General features: G+C 41.4%; 1 protein-coding gene across 6 annotated transcripts in view; it reads left to right on the top strand.

Annotated features, from left to right (window-relative positions):
* Positions 1-17,185, top strand: part of AUTS2 (activator of transcription and developmental regulator AUTS2) — a 791,548-nt gene that overhangs the window by 198,551 nt on the left and 575,812 nt on the right. For all 6 annotated transcript variants that reach the window (XM_055725110.1, XM_055725116.1, XM_055725126.1 and 3 more), the window contains exon 2: positions 12,049-12,258. In XM_055725110.1, the coding sequence (XP_055581085.1) occupies positions 12,049-12,258 (210 nt within the window). The remainder of the gene's footprint in view (positions 1-12,048; positions 12,259-17,185) is intronic.

Below are 17,185 nucleotides of genomic sequence, written 5' to 3'. Positions count from 1 at the left end.
AGTTGTGATAAGATCAGACAGGAGAGATTTGGATACCGGCACCAACAAGCAGCTTAGAAAACAAATCTTTAATAGGAAAGGTTTCCTTCCAAGTACAGCCTGATTCCTGCTTATGGTTCTAATGCTCTTCACCATATTCCGTAGCTCTCGAGAGGTGCATTGCAGAGCTTTATCTGCTTTCTGCTCGAGGCAAGTTTTTACAGAGACACAGCAGTTCGGATGCTTTCTACAGAAGAAATGGTTACAAGTTCAGTTGAGACAGCTGGGTATACGATGAAGTGTAGTTTGAACGTAAGTACTGCTCAAGCGGTATGATTCACAGTTTTTGTAACTCCTTGCAAGTTTGCTGGAGGCATTAGCAAAGCTCTTGACTTGAGATCTTCTGTTTTGGAGTTGGATCCCCTGACTGTGCATCCCTACCAAGTTAAATTTGTAGCTTCTAGGTGGCTATAAACAAGAAATATTACAGAAAGTGCTTTTCCAGCCACTGAATAGCCCTGAATATTAGATGACACTTCGGTTTTAAAAGATCTATTCACAATGCAGCTTAAAGTTGAATATTTGCAGAAGACATCATATTTTCATCCATGATACAACTGTAGAAGAAATATTCTTTTTCTCTGGTGTATGAGCCCTGTAATAAAACTGGAGAAAGTAGTCATCTCTGTTCTTCCCTTTTTATTTATTCATGCTATCTTCCGTACCCTTTTAACTGGAGACTCTGTATTCTAAACACAGGATGGAAAGGAAGAACTGTTTCCTCTCTTAGGAACTGCTGAATATACCTGATGCTTTTTGTGTGATGCCATGTAGACTTTGGAGCATCTACTGGCCTAAAGCTGAAGCAAATGCTTTGCCGCAAGGATGCAATGCTTTAGCAGAAGTGAAGAAATAAATATGGAAAACGTGTGTGGCAGTTATCCAGTGGGTCTGATTCTCTGCATTTGGTACGGTGGATTATACCTTTGTAGAGTAACAAGAAAATAGCTCGGGTATTTATTTCATCTGTGTATATGAATGAGGACTCTTGAGATAGGAGCAACTTATATCTACTTTGTAAAGTGGTGCGAAGGACAAGGCAATGATAAATCTTGTCTGTTATGCTAAGCTGTGCTTCTGAACCGCAGAGAGGGGGATTTGCCAATGATCAGCACTGTACAAGAATGTAATCCCTCTGGTTTTTTGATCATCAAATTTATCTTCCACTGTATCTGTTTCCTGGGGGAAGAATAAGCCAGCAAATGGAAAGGTTACATATTGCTCTATTTCTTAAACTTTTGTTCTCTACTATTTTTTTCAGCCTGAATGCTAGAAGGAGGTTTCTTTTGCAGATGGGAAGTCGAACTGTTGTTTCTTTCCCCCCTTTTAATTGCACAAAGGTTCTGATCCTTTTCCCAATGAAGGACATCACCAAGCTTGTCTTAGAACCAGAGGACTCCACCACTTATCTGAGCTGGGGCTTGTGTGCTGCCCCCGCCCCCATTTTTTAATCACTGTTTTTTCATTTTAAAATCTGCCTTCATTGGTCTTGTGTGAGGTTGTGTACCTCATGCCAAGACAGAGGTAGAGATAAGTGGTTCCCTGATAAAGAGAAAGAAAATGAAGAGGAATATGAGACAGTAGGAGCTTAGAAGACAGAAAAGCGAGTCTGTGAAGTATTTCTTCTTGACCCACAAGATGGAAGAGAGTAGTTTCAAAATAGATTTTTATTTTGCAAAGGTCAATAATTATAACCAATTATTATGTGGAGGTTTTTAGTTTGGTGAAAAAATCTGCCAGTTGGAGCATTTACCAGCTGGCATAATCTATGAGTAGTTCTGATTCTGTCCTTTCCCTTGTTTATTTCTGTTTTGCCTGTCCAAAGAGCTAGGTTTCTCCCACTTGCTTACACATGCAGAGGGATGCCTCAGATTTCCCTGGGTGCTCACAAGGCTTCATTTGTGATACAGAAATAAATGATGTGGATGTTTTCATCTCTCCTACTCTCTGCCTATGTTGTGCAGTTTCCTAGTTGTTTTTCCTTATGTTGTCTCAAAGTGTGTCTTCATCTTGACTCCTGGAGAACAGATTTTCTGGTCTAGTCTTGAGGCTAACGTGGCAGCAAAGCTAACCTCTTCTGTTGTGTCCCAGCTTCATTCCTTTCTGTGGCCATGACATTAAGTGAGCATCGTGAGACCTTTCGAATACATTGGGCTTCCCTGGTGCTGTACCATCTTTCCGCAAGACAAGGAATACAGAGGTGCTTCTGATTTGATTTACAAACCACAATACATTTTTTATGAATGCTGAGTGCTGTGCTAATGAATGGTGCCAGTGTGAGAGCCTGGAGGCTGAAGTCATCTGTTTAGCGCTGGTGCAGGAGTAGCAGGGATGAGAGCCGTCTAAGCCCACATCCATTTATTCTAAACCTACCAGTAAGGAGGGATACCCTTTAAATGTAAGATCTATTGGCCCACAAACTCCTTGGCCTGCCAGTGAAAGTGCCATTTGAATTATTCAACGAACACCATATGTATCTGGAGAGCAGAGGAGCCCACAGTCAGCTTCGTGCCAAAGACTCTGCTGGAGGGAAATAAGATTTCGTTGCAGAAACCTCCTGGTAAAGTTGGCAGGACACTGGGCAAAAACAAAGGACTGATGCTTTTGCACATGGATTAAACAAGGTTTTAAGGAGGCATATTTTTTATGTAAAACTAAGCAAGTGATATAAATTGGTCCTTAGATGGCATGTATATTGTTGTCAGTATGTGCAGATCTTTTATAACTACAGATACAAACATGAAATTTTTATTTTGGGGAGAAGTTTTAAATTTAGAAGAGTATTTCCATTCCAAATCAGACCAAAAAGTACAAATAAAAAGAAAACCCTATGGGAAAAAAAATGTTCCAGAAGTTTCAGTGTAGAACTGAAGAATTGCACAATTATTTAGACAAATTATTTGGTTTTCATGTTGCTCGGTGTGGTACTTGGTAACTGTTCACTTGGATTCTCTTCACCATGAAAATCCCATTTTCCAAGGAGAAAAGTTTTTGGCTTTGCTGTGACAAAGCTGAACCTAGAACTCGGGTGCAGGCATCTGCGTGAAACGTGGCAGCCGCAGCCCGTGCCCGCAGCGAGCGCGTTTCTGCATGGGATCAGGGTGTTGCTGTGCATGGCCTGATATGCTCTGCATGGTGCAGAATAACAGTGCTGTATACAAATGTGGGACCATTACTGTAAATGTGCAACTAGTATGCAGGGAACAAAACAAGTGCACCTTGGTTTTAGGAGGTGGCTTAATGCTCCTCTCTTTCTGCCTAATCTATAATCGCAACTGAGCAGTGCGAGAGCAGCGAAGCCGCCTTTGTTGGCAGGAAGATTTAAAGCGAGCATCCCTAGGGACTCCTTTTCTTTCCACACCCCTTTTCTATTTCTTTTCATTCCTCAAACAAAGAAAATAAACACTTTGTGAGAATGTGGCTGTGCTGCTCACTGGGTATATCAAGCACGTTTATTTAAGGCCCAGCACTGTGAAATAAACCCAGGGCCAGTGGGAATACATTTCCCTTGGCTGCAAGCGCCGCGTCCTGTGTGAGCGGGCTCGGGGATGTAAGTTATGTCAAGCATGTCTGGGATGGAGTGTTTTGTTACCGGTAACACGCCTGTTGTGTTAGAAGCACTTGGAGTCGTGCCCTGAGTTCTGCTGGAGCTCGTGCCCGTGGAGCGGTGCTGGGCCGAAGGGGTGGCCTGCGTGGGCAGGAACAGCCCCGTTTGCTGGGAGAACTGCCCCGCGTGCTCCTCCGAGTAATAAAGGTTGTAGGTGTATGAATGACAGGTACCTATCAAAGATGACTGGAAAAGTTGGAAAGACTGTGCGTGGAAGAGTTGGAGAGAACGTGGCTGAGGTGATGCCGGCAGAGCACGCAGATTCCCTGCCTTGCTGGTATTTCAGACGGCGTACGCTCACAAAAAAGCAGAGCCACCGGTGTCATTAGGTTATTTAGTCAAATCTGCAAGAAAGGGGTAACCTTGGGCTTTGCCAACAACTTGTTTTTTCTAGAGATTTTTCTAGATCTTACATATGCCGGGACTTGCAGGCTGACAGAAGCTGGGTGGAGTTAGACCTTCAGGATCTCCTCCTTTGGGAAGCAGCACACAGGTTTCTGGCTACATCATTGTGAGCAGAATCAGCTGTGTGTGCTGCCCTTCCTCAAAACTGGGCAGCTTCAGGAAAAGCAGGTCAGTGTCTCTGTATCTAAGCTGGCATCGCTCAGCACTTTCTTGACGTTAGCTGCAGGAGAAGGCGTTTTCCTAACTCTGGTTGCATGGACACCAGTAGTTTGGATGGCCGTTCTCCACACCTGCGCTGTGGTATGGCATAATATTTGAGTGACAAGATTGAGATGGGAGGATGAGGCTGAGAATACCATGTCATGTTTGCAAAAGGTGAAATAAATAAAAGGCAATCAATTGCTGTAATAGTCATTGTCAGGTATGATATCGGGTTTTGCCAGCTTTGATTTCATAGAGCCTCTTTACCTCAACAGCTGGCATTATAGTCTTAGATTTCAGCTCTACATTTATTTTGTGTAGCATCTGTGAATGCTATGAAAAATGTTGTGTAAGACTGACCATTTTGCTTTTCAGCTAGGTTGCTACAGCTGTTTTGTAGAACTGCGTACCTTTGTTGAAGTCTTGAGTAATTACATTCTGCTGTTATCAAAGTTGGTGTGTAGGAGTAAGTTTTAATCTTTTGTACTCAAATACTTGAATAAAATATATTTTTAAACATGCTTTTTATCATCTCAAGGTAAAATTTGAGTGTATGCTCCTATTCAGCAGTTTCAAACCAGATAAGAACAAGTTTAAGGATTTTGCTGAAATCCCATTGAATGCAGGGAGACTTGGACACACATGTACATGTAATTAAATGTGAGAAAGTTATTCACGTAAGGCACAGAAACAATATTATGTAGTCTGTGTGAATAGTCTCAAGGGAACAATGCAGATCTCATTTGAAGTATCAAGTGTCACAAATTGTTGAGAAATAGTGCCTGCATCCAAACACACAGTATGCTAAAGAAAGGCATGTTCTGTTGGTTGAACTTGGGAACAAGGAAGAACATTTATTTTGCCAAGTAAAGGACTTCTAAATTCCTAACTAGTATGTTAGTTGCAGTCAGTTATAGTTTACTTGAGCTAAAGAGTGACTGCCATCCCACTGCAACAATAAACAGTGAAGAATCTTAAGTAGAAAAGAGTTGACAGCTATATGTTCCTTACACAATGCCAGGTAGAACATGATTTTAGTGGATAACCATAGCTGAGTTGAGGAGTAGTGTATGTCCAGGATCCCTTGTTTCCATCTGCCTGATGTGTGTATGTAGGCAACTATGTATTTGAGTTCCTCCAAGTTTTTATTCAACTTAGTTTTATTTGGCTCTTGTGGTTTTATGAATTCCGATGCCGCTGTTAACGATATGGCCTATTGTATTTTTTTTTAAGATCCTGCAGTCATTTTCTCAAATGGGTTCAACTTATTCTGGAATTGGAGACTCGACTCTTCTTGAGTCCCTTTCCCACCTGTTACTGAAGGTAGAAGGGGCATGGTGAGAGAGCGGATTGCAGGAGGGCTCCTCTTGCTGGTAGGAGCTGAATGCTATTAGAATCCAGTTTGCCTCCATCACACATTTAGTATGTGGCATTGAGGGATGCCATTGCAATACCTATTTAAGAAACAGTCGTTGTCTGTATCCTTATAATATGTGGTGCTTACTAAAGGCTGATTTGCAGGAGTGCTTAGCACTCCCAGTAGCTGCTGAAATCAATGAAGGCTCTGCTTCATTAGATAAAGTGCTCTGTAGAGCTAAGTTCTCTGCAAAATCAAATCTTAGGTGCTTCCTAATGGTTGCATAAAATTAGCAGATGTTTTTGACCTGAACGTGTCGGGACTGTTGTTGCCAACTATGAAACGGGAATCGTGAAATACCTTCGCTGGGCTAAACAGATGTAAAATAGGTCATCGGTATTTGTTGAGCATCTGATACTATAGTGAGAAGCTGTATAGAAAAGCCCTTGAGGAAATTAATAATTGTGCATTTGGAAGAACGTGTGAATGGAGTGTAAGTAAACAAGTTTTAGGTCCACATGTTGGACAAAGAGGAGAAAACAAAATCTTGAGTGGCTGCTCATTAGCTGAATACCTTCCATTCTGCACAGGGAAATAAGAGCATGCGATCATGTAATTAAAGATTGTATCATGACGCATATGCACAAGAGGCTGAAATAAGGTTGTGGTTGCAGCCTTAATCTTGGCCTTTCATAACTTCCCAGTCCTTGACTTCGTAACCTCAATAATGTTGCTTTAATGTAGTTTTTTGTGTGTGATTTGAATCAGCAGCACCTGAAAAAGAGCCTTCTGTTTATCAATGATATTGTTAACAAATGACTTTGGGATGAAAAATCAAAGCAATCTCTTTGCTACAGAAGCGCTTTTATAAAACATATCTCAAGCAGACAGCAACTTGCTTTTCTATTGTTTTGCCTTCATCTGTAATCACCACGTAGCGTCCTGCAGCCTGGTACAGCATTTCATCTTCAGGCTCTTGCACAACCTTTTTTGCACAACACTGAAGCACTTTGTTTTCAGATTCCAAAGAGATGCAGGAGGCAACAGATTGTAATTTTATGAAAACAAAGCAAACAAAACTAGATTAAACCTTTCTGCAGAGGTCTTGTGACTGGAAGAAATTGCTGGGATTAGTGGATGGGCTACTGCACCCACGACAGTTGATATCATGGCTTTCTTCATCCATCCCTTGTGTCCTAAAATATTGATTTCTACGCTTTGAGAATCCTTTTCTCTTTTGAATTGCACTTTACACCTGCCTGCCTTTCTCCTTGGTGTTGTTTTAAGAGTGTGTGCAATTCCTTCCCCTAGATAAATGCTTTTGAGGAACTAATTGTGCATTCAGAGGAATATACAGTGCATTTAACTATCTTATCTGGAGGGAAATGAATGACTACTATAAAAATCTTATTTTATTTTCTGATTTTGAATGATTGCAGGGACTAGTCAGTGCATTGTTTTCAGACTTTTATATCTAGTTGTCACTGCCAGAACTAAAATAACGGAATATGAAATGCACGAGAGAGGTATTGAAGTCTTAGGGCATTTTCATCCATCAGCTGTAAAAATTCTTCCCAAATGTAACAGAAAACAGTATGAGTTGATGAAGACTGTCAAGATACGATGGCAAATTTGATACCCTCAGATTTCCTGATTCTGAGGGGGTTTTCGTTTGGTTTGTGCAGCTGTTTGGGCATGTTGCTGTACTGGATTCCCAGCTAATGATACCCACTGCGTGATGCTAAAGAAGCTGCAGGATTTCTCTCAGCTGTACTTGGTAGGCATCTTAATTTTTTGCAAGCTAAACTTTTGTAGCAGATTTTCTTAGGGAATACGGAGGTGGTGGTTTTGCCAGTGTTTCCATTTGTGCGTTTTTTCATTGGAAGCCCTTTGGCTGCTTCTTGCTTCTCCTCATGTAACGTCCCTGGCAAACGAAGCACTTCTGCAGCTGACAGCCTGGCCGAGGTGTTGAGTCCATCTTATGGTTGTGTCCGTAACTCAGAAAGAATTTCAAATCAACTTGTGTAGCTAGTGAAAATGTATTTTATCATTTTTTTTCCCCTTTAATTGGTTTCTTCCTTCTGCAGTAGTGTTCGGGATCAAATGTGAGTTCCTTGTACCTTGAAAATAGATGAAAGGCTCCAGGAGTACCTTCTGTACAATTCCATTTGACACAAACTTGGATGTCTGAATAGTGGACAGGGGCAAACTGCTGGATTCAAGCTTGCTTTTCTAACCGTTTGTAGTTTAGGTGGAGCAGTACGTTGATATTTCAAGACTGTATAATAATTTTGGGTGTTTAAAAGTATCATTTCTTTATATTTAATTGTATTGTTGGAGTGAAGGATAAATTGTTGGGCTCTGATATGAAGCTTTTGTGGACTTTAGCAAGAACCTGAGGAGCCAATGACTGGAATGTAGTTGTATGCTGATGCAGTTGTTACTTGGTTTTACTAGCCCTGGGCTGTAATCTACTTCTGGTTTCAATAATCAGTTTTTAAAAGTTGTGCTTTACTGGGGTCACCTTCAGTGCGAATTCAGAAAGTTCTTGCAACGCTGGAATCGGAACAATAATCCACAAGGACGATTTGGAAAGATCAAGGCTTGAAATCCCTGAGCAGCACCTGAAATTTTCATCCAGATAAGTGCCTGCAGTGCGTTTGCTACACGGTGCATTTACAGCTTTGCTTTTCATCAAGTGCTCCCGTAGAAAAATCCTGTAATAAGGGGTGGAACGGAGCTCTCGTTGTTTACGTGTAGTTCTTCGGTTGCCGTCAGAGGGAGGGAAGGTGGCTGGAGGGCAAGGGCAGAAGGAAGGGGCAACAGCCATGGACTGGCTCTGGGGTGAGATTCATGGGGGTGAAGTGTGTACCCTGCGAAGCAGTGTGAAGCACTGCTCAGCTGCCACTGAGGATCTGATTTATAATTAATGAGCTATCATTTACGTAGAAAGAAGATGGACTCTCCTGAAATAAATCAGGCATAGCTCTCTGAAAGCTTAACACTTGATGAGAGTATGGTGTGTCCTTCAAGCCTCCTACCCCGAGAAATTGTCTGGTGTAGCTGCAGAGGCTGCTTTTCCTCCCCTCGCCAAATGCAGGGCTCGGGTTGAAACTGTTAATATTAATTGGAGCTGAGATGATTGCAGTGCCACCCCACCAGGCTTCAGCAGCCCTCCTGCTTGCTGATGTCGCGGCAGGAGTCTGTTCAGCATGGGCGGCTCTTCTCCGCTATGGCACGTACAATGGTAGCGGGTTGATTAATGTCCTCAATAGAAATAAAACAAATGGAAATTTTTTTAGATTATACAGTACACTCATAAATATTAATGCACTTTTGCATTGAATTGCATGTAATTACTTATTTATACATTTAAGTCACCTTCCTGATACACTTAAGGCACTTTACTGATGAAAGATATCTCTGAATAAGATGGTTTTAAACCTTGCCTAATATGTTTGTAGGATTTATTTAATAATGTGTGGGCTTGTATGCTGGCAGGAGAGGAGAAAAACCTCCATTAAAGTCTGAATGTGTTGTTCACACGGTCTGCTACTTAGTTTGAATTGACTCCATGGGTAGCTGCTGAAAAATACGTCTCGACATGAAATATTACTACATCTCCTTATCTATGTAGATAAGGTCTGTGCAGTCCTGTCACCTTAGAGTAATTACAGCTTATTACTCTAATCATGATGATGCCTGAAGTCTGTAATTAAGATTGTGCTGGCTAATGTACTAGCACACGGCATGGTACAGCTATTGTCCTATCTAAACAACAGAAAGATAAAAATTGGATGAGGGAGAAAGGGCAGCAAGTGGGGAAGTGATTTATGCAGGGCCATAGTTTCCAGCCAAGCGCTGCCTCCCCTGAACCCAGCGGCTTTCAAAAGAGCAGAATCCGTGCGTGTCCTCCGCAGCCTTGCCCACGCGGCTGTACCGATGGTGCGTCCAAGCCAGTCCCGGGCAGTTCGCACCCTCAGACGTGAGGACTGACACCCCCTGTGATCTCTACTCAAGTAGTTTTAATGCATCCTGTCCACCTGTGTCTGAGCGTTGAGTCGTTTAGCATGTCCTGTTGCAATCCAGTCTGCAGACGAAGAATTTAGTATCTATTTCTATATACATATAGACGATTTGGCCTGAAAATATATCTGTTGAAAGCAATGAGAGGTTCCACTGTAAGATACAATAATACGAGGTTGTGACCCACAGCACGCTGTAATTTTCTCTGCAGTGATGTCAGCTGGTGAAAAGCAGATGGGCTGTTCTGGAGGAACGTGGTTGTCAAAGCACCAATCTTTATGTTTACATTTCATAGTAAGCCCACCCACCGAACTGGATTTAAGGCCCGCTTTCACAATTTGCGGAATGGCGAGCCGTGTACATGCGGAGCTCCCATTCGTCTCTTTGATCGTGAGCAGAAGAGGCACCTTACTTTTGGAGATTGCTGCAAATGGTTCATTCTTTCTTGGAAGGTACATTCTCTTTGAGTTTGCAGAAGCCTTTGCGATTTTGGTGTCGCTCATCTTTGCTGTAGGTATTTATGCAGGTTCTTTCATCCCAATTCTGACATGAGCTAACTTTCTTTAGGTGTATCTGGTGGTTCATGAAACTTTATGCAGTTGGCTAGAACACAGGCTCCTTACGGAGGGGGTTATCCCAGATACGCCCACAGTGATCTGCAAAATTTGACCCATCTTACACCCTCTTTAAAGCTAATGGGAACTAGTAATTTTTTGATGGCAGTGCTAGCCCCATTAGATATTTTATAAGCTTCTGGAAGCTTGCCACTGTTTCATTTAGTTCGCTTATAGCTGGGGAAAAAAAAATAAAATCCCACAAAAGCTATTTAGTCATTAGGATGATTTTTTTTTTTTCTCTCCAGAAAGTTTCCCTTTCTTCACTCCTTCAACCTTTCATATTTAGAGTGAATCCTCTTAATAGCATTTCACCTGACTTTCCTGATATGAATAACACTGTGTGAAGAAAAGCTTAGGGTATTTCCCATGGTGCCTTAGGTGAAGAATAGGTAGAAAAAGTGTCTTATAGCTTCTGTTCCATGCTCCCTTCTTTAATGCTTGTAAAATTACTCTTTTTACCACATACCAAATTTGAATATTGACTGTCTTCAGTCTAATTAATCTTCTCATTGGTTTTAGTTATGAATTTTGCGAAGCTCTTGTGTTTTAGATAGGCATTCAGGGAGCATTCTTTAATTAAAGCCAAACTGATTTTTGCCTTTAGGCATGGGGTTTTTTGCATTAAAAGGTGGCATAATTTGTATTATATTCTCCTGAACCTGAATCTTTGTGACACAGGGACCAATAGCCCGATTTCTTTTCTGCTGTGGGTTATAATACTAAGTGACAATAAACAGCAGCATGAGTGCTTACAGGATCACGTAGGACTTCATGGTAGGGCATGGAGACCTTTTGGTCAAAGTAGTCAGGCATGTTAGTAGACTATGCTTAAAGTATTACACTGTTTAAGTAGTATGCCCCTGTAAAGTGTACTTTACAGGCTACTGTACATTTGGAGTTCTTGGAGTAGATGTGACTTAGCAGATTGTATTTATTAGATGCACAACATGCATTGTAACATGCACCTTTCCAATAGCTTCTGCTTCTCTCCTAACGACCCTCCAGCCTCCTCCCTTCTCTTCCTCTGCCTTTAATTCTGTGTTGGTGGAAATTTTTTTTTGAAGTGACATTTATTTGAAACAAAAATATGAATTCTCTGTGTTGCAGGTTATCAGTAAGAAAATAGCTGTAGGCTAAGCAAGAAAACTCATGCTTATGTTACAGGACTTGAGTGGGGGTTTTGAGTATTTTGTACAGACAGACATTGATTCTGGGGTTTAAAGAAGGGTCGGTAACAAAGTTTTCAAATACAAGCTTCCCTCCCGCCCACTACTTTTTACCCCCCTGAGATTTGGAAATCTTCTGCCTAAGTCAGACTTGAGGGAAAATGTCCACTGAAGTCGAATGAGATTCATTGTCTGTAATTGGATTTAGGTCAGCTCTTGCCCTGGCTTGTCAGGTAGAGGAAACAATAAAAATAAATGTGAAAAAACAAGTCTTGTTTAAATCAAAGACGACTGTTATTTTAAACATTATAAACATAATGCTGCCTTCTAAATGTGTGCTTACTTGATACATGAGATGTTTCTGAGAATTACGAGGTTGATGGTATAAAATCTAAAGGAGTATGCGTCTGCTTCCGTGCACTCACTTAATCTTATGGATTTTATTTTGCATTTGCCTATCCTTTGTGGACATCAGTGAAGACTTCTTTTTCCTTTTTTGGTGACTGTAGCATTGCTTTGAGAATGCTTTAGTCACCTAGGATTGCTGCTTAAAGAGGTCGACCACATTGGAGCCATATCTCAACTGCTGTGTTTTTCTTTTCTTTCTTCCCCCTTTCCCTCACTCTGCAGAAGGACGTAGCTCTGAAACCTCAGGAACGTGTGGAGAAGCGACAGAATCCTCTAGCAAAGAAGAAACGGGAAGCACTTACCAATGGGCTGTCATATCTTCCGAAAAAGAACAGACTTCACCACCACCAGTACAGCTCCGACCGAGAAAACGATCGTAATCTTTGTCAGCACCTTGGGAAAAGGAAGAAAATACCGAAGGGCCTCAGACAGGTGGGAGAAAAGTTATCTGTTGCGGGGAGGGAGGGCTTTGGCTGTTGGCGTATGGTATGTAGAAGTGGATTTTTCATTTTGTGGAATCACTGATTTTAATCCCTTTGTAGTAGTTGTGTCCTTGGGCTCTTGGATGCCACTTGGTACTGTGTCCTGGTACTAGGAGAGATGAACTGAGTAGGAAAGCAAGCTGTGTGCTGATGCTAGAGCTGGGCTGATTAATAAATGTGCAAAGGTTGGAGGAGCTTTGCATAGACTGGCTGTGAGACTGTCAGGGCAAACAAACGTAGTCTCTCTATTACATTGTCAGGCCAACTTTGTACTATAAATATGCCTACTTGTCTTTAGACTTAGTACACAGAAGTGTAAGACCCCCCTCTGATCATCAAGGGCGAGATGAGGTAATTGTGAGAGGGGCAGCTGTTAATCAAGACAAAGCTCTATGACTGATTACGGTGCAGGGAGCTCATTTGTAGGATGTCAGTGGTACCAGTGCATGCTCTTTTGGGTTGCTAATCACCTACCGGTAAGCAGGAACTTCCTGCCTTCCCAGCACTGGTGTCCCCTTACTGGGATGGCTGTGCTGCACGTATGACAAAAGGGAGCATGTAAAAGCTGCAAAGCTTGAGGCTGGAAATCTCAGTCTCTTCTGCAGGACTGTGAAGTGTTGTGTTATGTTTTTTAAAACAACAAAGCGTGACAAGTGTGATTTCTGTGGTGAGCAGGATGCAGACAAACAAGCCATGTTTTGCTTGTTTTTAATGAATAAATATCCCTCGTGCATTTATTTATACACAGAACACTAAATTAGAGCTGGGTATTTTAAGTGTAGAAGGTGCCTATGTGGTCATTTGGCTCAGCGTCTGCAGACCTGAAGTCTAAATAACAGTAAAGTAGTCAGCTTTGACCTAAATTTGAATGATATTAATGACTCACTAACAAAAATTTCTATGTCTAATGGAGATGGTTGATAATCAGTGAATGAGGCTTCACCCTTCTTTAGTGCAAACCAAACATTGCTGTGCAGAGAAACTTACAGAAAATAGTGAGAATTCACTGCTGCTCATTTTGTGAGCTCAGGGAAATTAAAGGAACATTGAGGATAAAAGTATGTTGACTTGTATTCAATTTTGATCTTCAGAGTTATGGAAGTGGGTAAAAAAAGAATGTTTTCCTGATTATTTCTAAGCCTACACTTTATATAGAAATAAATTAAGAGATTATACAGTGCTTCAGCAAAGCAAACAAAGTGTAAAATGTTTATTCTACAGTACCACACCCATTAAAGGTATTTCTTCTAATTTAATTTTGCTTTGTGTTTCAAAGGGAGATGGGGAAACTGTTCAAGATAGTTGATGCAATGGTTGATATAAGTAGATACTGAAAATTGCTGTGTTTCCTTGACTGTTGGTTGGTGGTTTGGTGTTTTTTGTTTGGGTTTCTTTTTGGTGCACCTACGTGACCTTTACTGACTCTTTTTAGTATGCCAAATGGTAAATGTATCTGCTTTGTGCAGTGGAAGCTGGTCTTCGTAAAAGCTGACTTTTTGGCACTGTTTGATTCCCCTGGCATTGCCTACTGTCAGGTGAAACCTTTCTGCCTGGTACTTAAGCTATGAAGGAATCAACCTCACTGCTGATGGAGGTTATTTGTGAGGTTATGTTTTTAGGAATAAATATACACTGGCTTAGAAGGTATTGAGTTGACAAATATAATGGAAAATGGTTTTTCCTTTTAGCTGATAAATCTGAGTACTCTGCTTAATTCCTCAGGGATAAGGCTGAGAGGAAATAAAATATCTTGCTCAATATATATTTAATACATTTGGTAGGGGTATAGCTCCTTAGATAAGAACATTTTAGTCTCATGAACAGTTTAGGTGCTGACAAATCCAAGTGGCTTTGGCACTTAGACGTGGAAAAAAGATGTCATGGAAAAGACTATAAGGCTTATTTGAAAAGACATGCCCACAACCTTTATATATAGCATTTCTGGTAAGCATTTTCTGTCTTCTTTCAAGACAAATGGTGAAGACCTTGAAAAAAGGAAGATAATGACAAGTTCTAAGGATGATTTTCTCTGATCATGTAATAGTTTTCCTCCTAGAGTGACTCTTGGCTGCACACCTTGGGTTTGCTTCCCCCCCCCCCCCGCCCCCCCCCAGCTCCATCCCACTGAATTCCTGGGCTCTTGATGGGAAGTAAAGTTGCTTGTCAACCTTCTCAGATGACAAGCCGAGAACTGGGGCCGCTGTTTTGTGCTTGATGAAGTAGGAGCATCCAAAGCCAATTAAAGTTCAGTATGCTTCTGGACACATACGGTGTCCTTGCTATATTAGGTCTATATACTTTATACATAAACTATGTATCCTACCCCTGTTGTCCCTGGAGGAATCCTGAAGATGTGAGTATTATAATTGGATGGCGGGATGCAATCTCAGTGCTGTCACTTGCGTTCCTGTGCTGGCGTAAGACCTTGGCTGCAGTCTGTCCCTGTTGGGAAATGTTTTATATCTGGAGATCCTGTTCGTTGTTTTACCAGTAGTTAACAGGCCTGTCTGATATGCCTTCCTGTGAAATCTGTTGTCTGCTGGAAGTAACTCTCACACGCAGGATTTACAGTATGAAGCTCCCTCGTCAAACAGATTTAGTTGAAGTCAGCTATTGGAAGGACTGCTAATTAGTTTTCAGAGAGAATCCTTGCAGTATTCATGCAGGTATTTATCCAGCTATGCTGAAATGCCTACAGGTTTATTGAAATCCAGAAAATGTGAAACTGTAGGTTAATTAAGGCTCATATTTTACTAGCGAGAAGACTTTTGAACTCTGCTTTGTGAGCTTTTATAAATGTACTTATTAAATGCCTCAAGGAAATTTTAGTTGGTGTTAAGCAAACATAAGACTCATCAGGACATTTCTCCAGCGTTTTAAATTTAATTTCCTTTACGTTAATTGGCGATGGCGTGTTTTTATGTGTTTTCTGTAAAAATCCTTTGGAAATCTTGAAGTGAATGTTTTTAAACGAGTAAAAGGGTAGCAAATTTTTTAAAATAGTTTTTAATGAGTTTTATTCTTCAAGGTTTGAGCAGAGTGGGGCATACTAGGAAACAGTGTTTTCACTGCAGAAGGACCGTTGAGAGTGTTTTGATAGTGAGAGGGAAGGATCATTTTTCTTCATTCAGTGTGTGTTTGTGTGTTTTGGAAAGAGCAAAAGACACTGACTTTTGCTACCTTTACCCATTTCCTTCATTGTATTCTGTATCTGCTGGGAGATTCATACACCTTCTTGCAGTAAAGGATTGTCTTTGGCATGTGATTCTGAAACAGCATTTGTGTGCTGGGCGAGTGGTATTACACTTAGCTGGCTTACACGTACGTAGGAGAGCCAACTGCTGCTGGGCTCTGCCTTAACCGCCCGATTCCAGAGGCACTTGCAGAATATCAAATCCTAATCCCAGATATCGTGTGAGTGCAATGAAGGAGACAAACTGGTAATAAGGGGCGCATGATGAATAAAGGGAAGAAAACTCATGATGGAGAAATTAGGAGATAATTTTTTGTGAGATAAAAATGGGAAGAACAGCAAAAGTAATACACTGTTGACTATGGCAGTCATCAACTACAAGCATTACAAACTATTAGCTTTAACAGTGTAGTCCATTACATGAATCAATTGGGGGAGGGAGGGAAGTAGTGAAGCTTTTCCTTCTCAGAATTAAGTCCACGATCCCCTTGACAGTGTCGCCCTGAATCTATAAATCTTAAATTTGAGACTGCTAAGGCCTTTGATGGCAGATCTGGATGGCCGCTGTCTTCCCCTGTCATCATGGCTTGCTAACATCACGTCATTAATTGTGTTGCAGATTTAGTTCTAGTACAGAGGTGCTTGTGTGCTTCAGTGCAGCAAACCTGTGGTGCAGAGGGTAAAATAACCATTGTGTGAGCTGCATTTAATCATGCTTACAGTCAGAAATGGCTTTTGCACGCTCTTAGACAAGCCTATACATGACAGGTAATGAGAGTGGAGCGGGAGGTGGGTGTTAGCTGTATGGTTTGTGGTGACATTGGTCGGGGAGCTGAGCAGATGGGTTTGATTGTCACCGGCAGTGTGATTCCAGTGAGAGCTGACTGTGGTGACAAGCGATTTACAATGTGCTATTTACAGTTTGGGTTTGCAGTCTCTCAATGACATCTGAGTGCTCTTTAGCAACTGCTTTTCTAAGAGCTGTTAATTGAAAATGGAATTGTGGGTGGGCTTTGGGAGTGCAAGAGCAGCTACAAGTATTATGTGCAACCATGGAGAGCTGTTTAATCTTTTTGACTCCCAACTTGTAGCTCTGTGCAGCAGCAAGGGAAAAAGGCATATATATTTGTGCAGCATGAGGTTGGACACCTTGGAAATGCTGTGTACAGCATGCATGCACCCCATAATGAGTGATAAAGGCTTGAATCTCCTTTTGCATAGCTGCTGTCTGTGATTTGGGATTGCTTTACTGGCAGCCAGTGGATTTCAGTTTCAGTGACTATAAAACTGCTGAAGATCGGGAATGAACCTGGACTATGAAAATAGCTCCTGCAGGACAATAGAGGGGTTTGTAAGCTGTGCTGGGTGTGTTTGAGATCAGTTTGCACTGTTGGAGGTCTGGCTCTCTATGACTGAAGTTAAAGGAGCCATTGCTGCTGACTCATGGAGTGTGGGGTGAAGCACCCCTTAGGAGTAGTACCAGCTAGTCATCAGGTCAGCGTGATACGGCCATGCATTAAGAGAAATTGAGATAATATTTCTTTCCATTCTGTTTGTAAAAAGAGAGGTGTGGGTGGTTGGTGTGTTGATTTTTTTTGTGTGTGTGTGTAGTTTGTTTGTTTGGATAGGTTTTTTTTTTAAATATAATTTCAAAATACTAGCACAACCACTTTGAAATTACTAG

The sequence above is a fragment of the Falco cherrug genome, chromosome 1 (genome assembly GCF_023634085.1).
Source record: "Falco cherrug isolate bFalChe1 chromosome 1, bFalChe1.pri, whole genome shotgun sequence".
Lineage (NCBI taxonomy): Eukaryota > Metazoa > Chordata > Aves > Falconiformes > Falconidae > Falco > Falco cherrug.
Note: the sequence above shows the minus strand (reverse complement) of the source record. Positions and strands in the feature narration are given on the sequence as shown.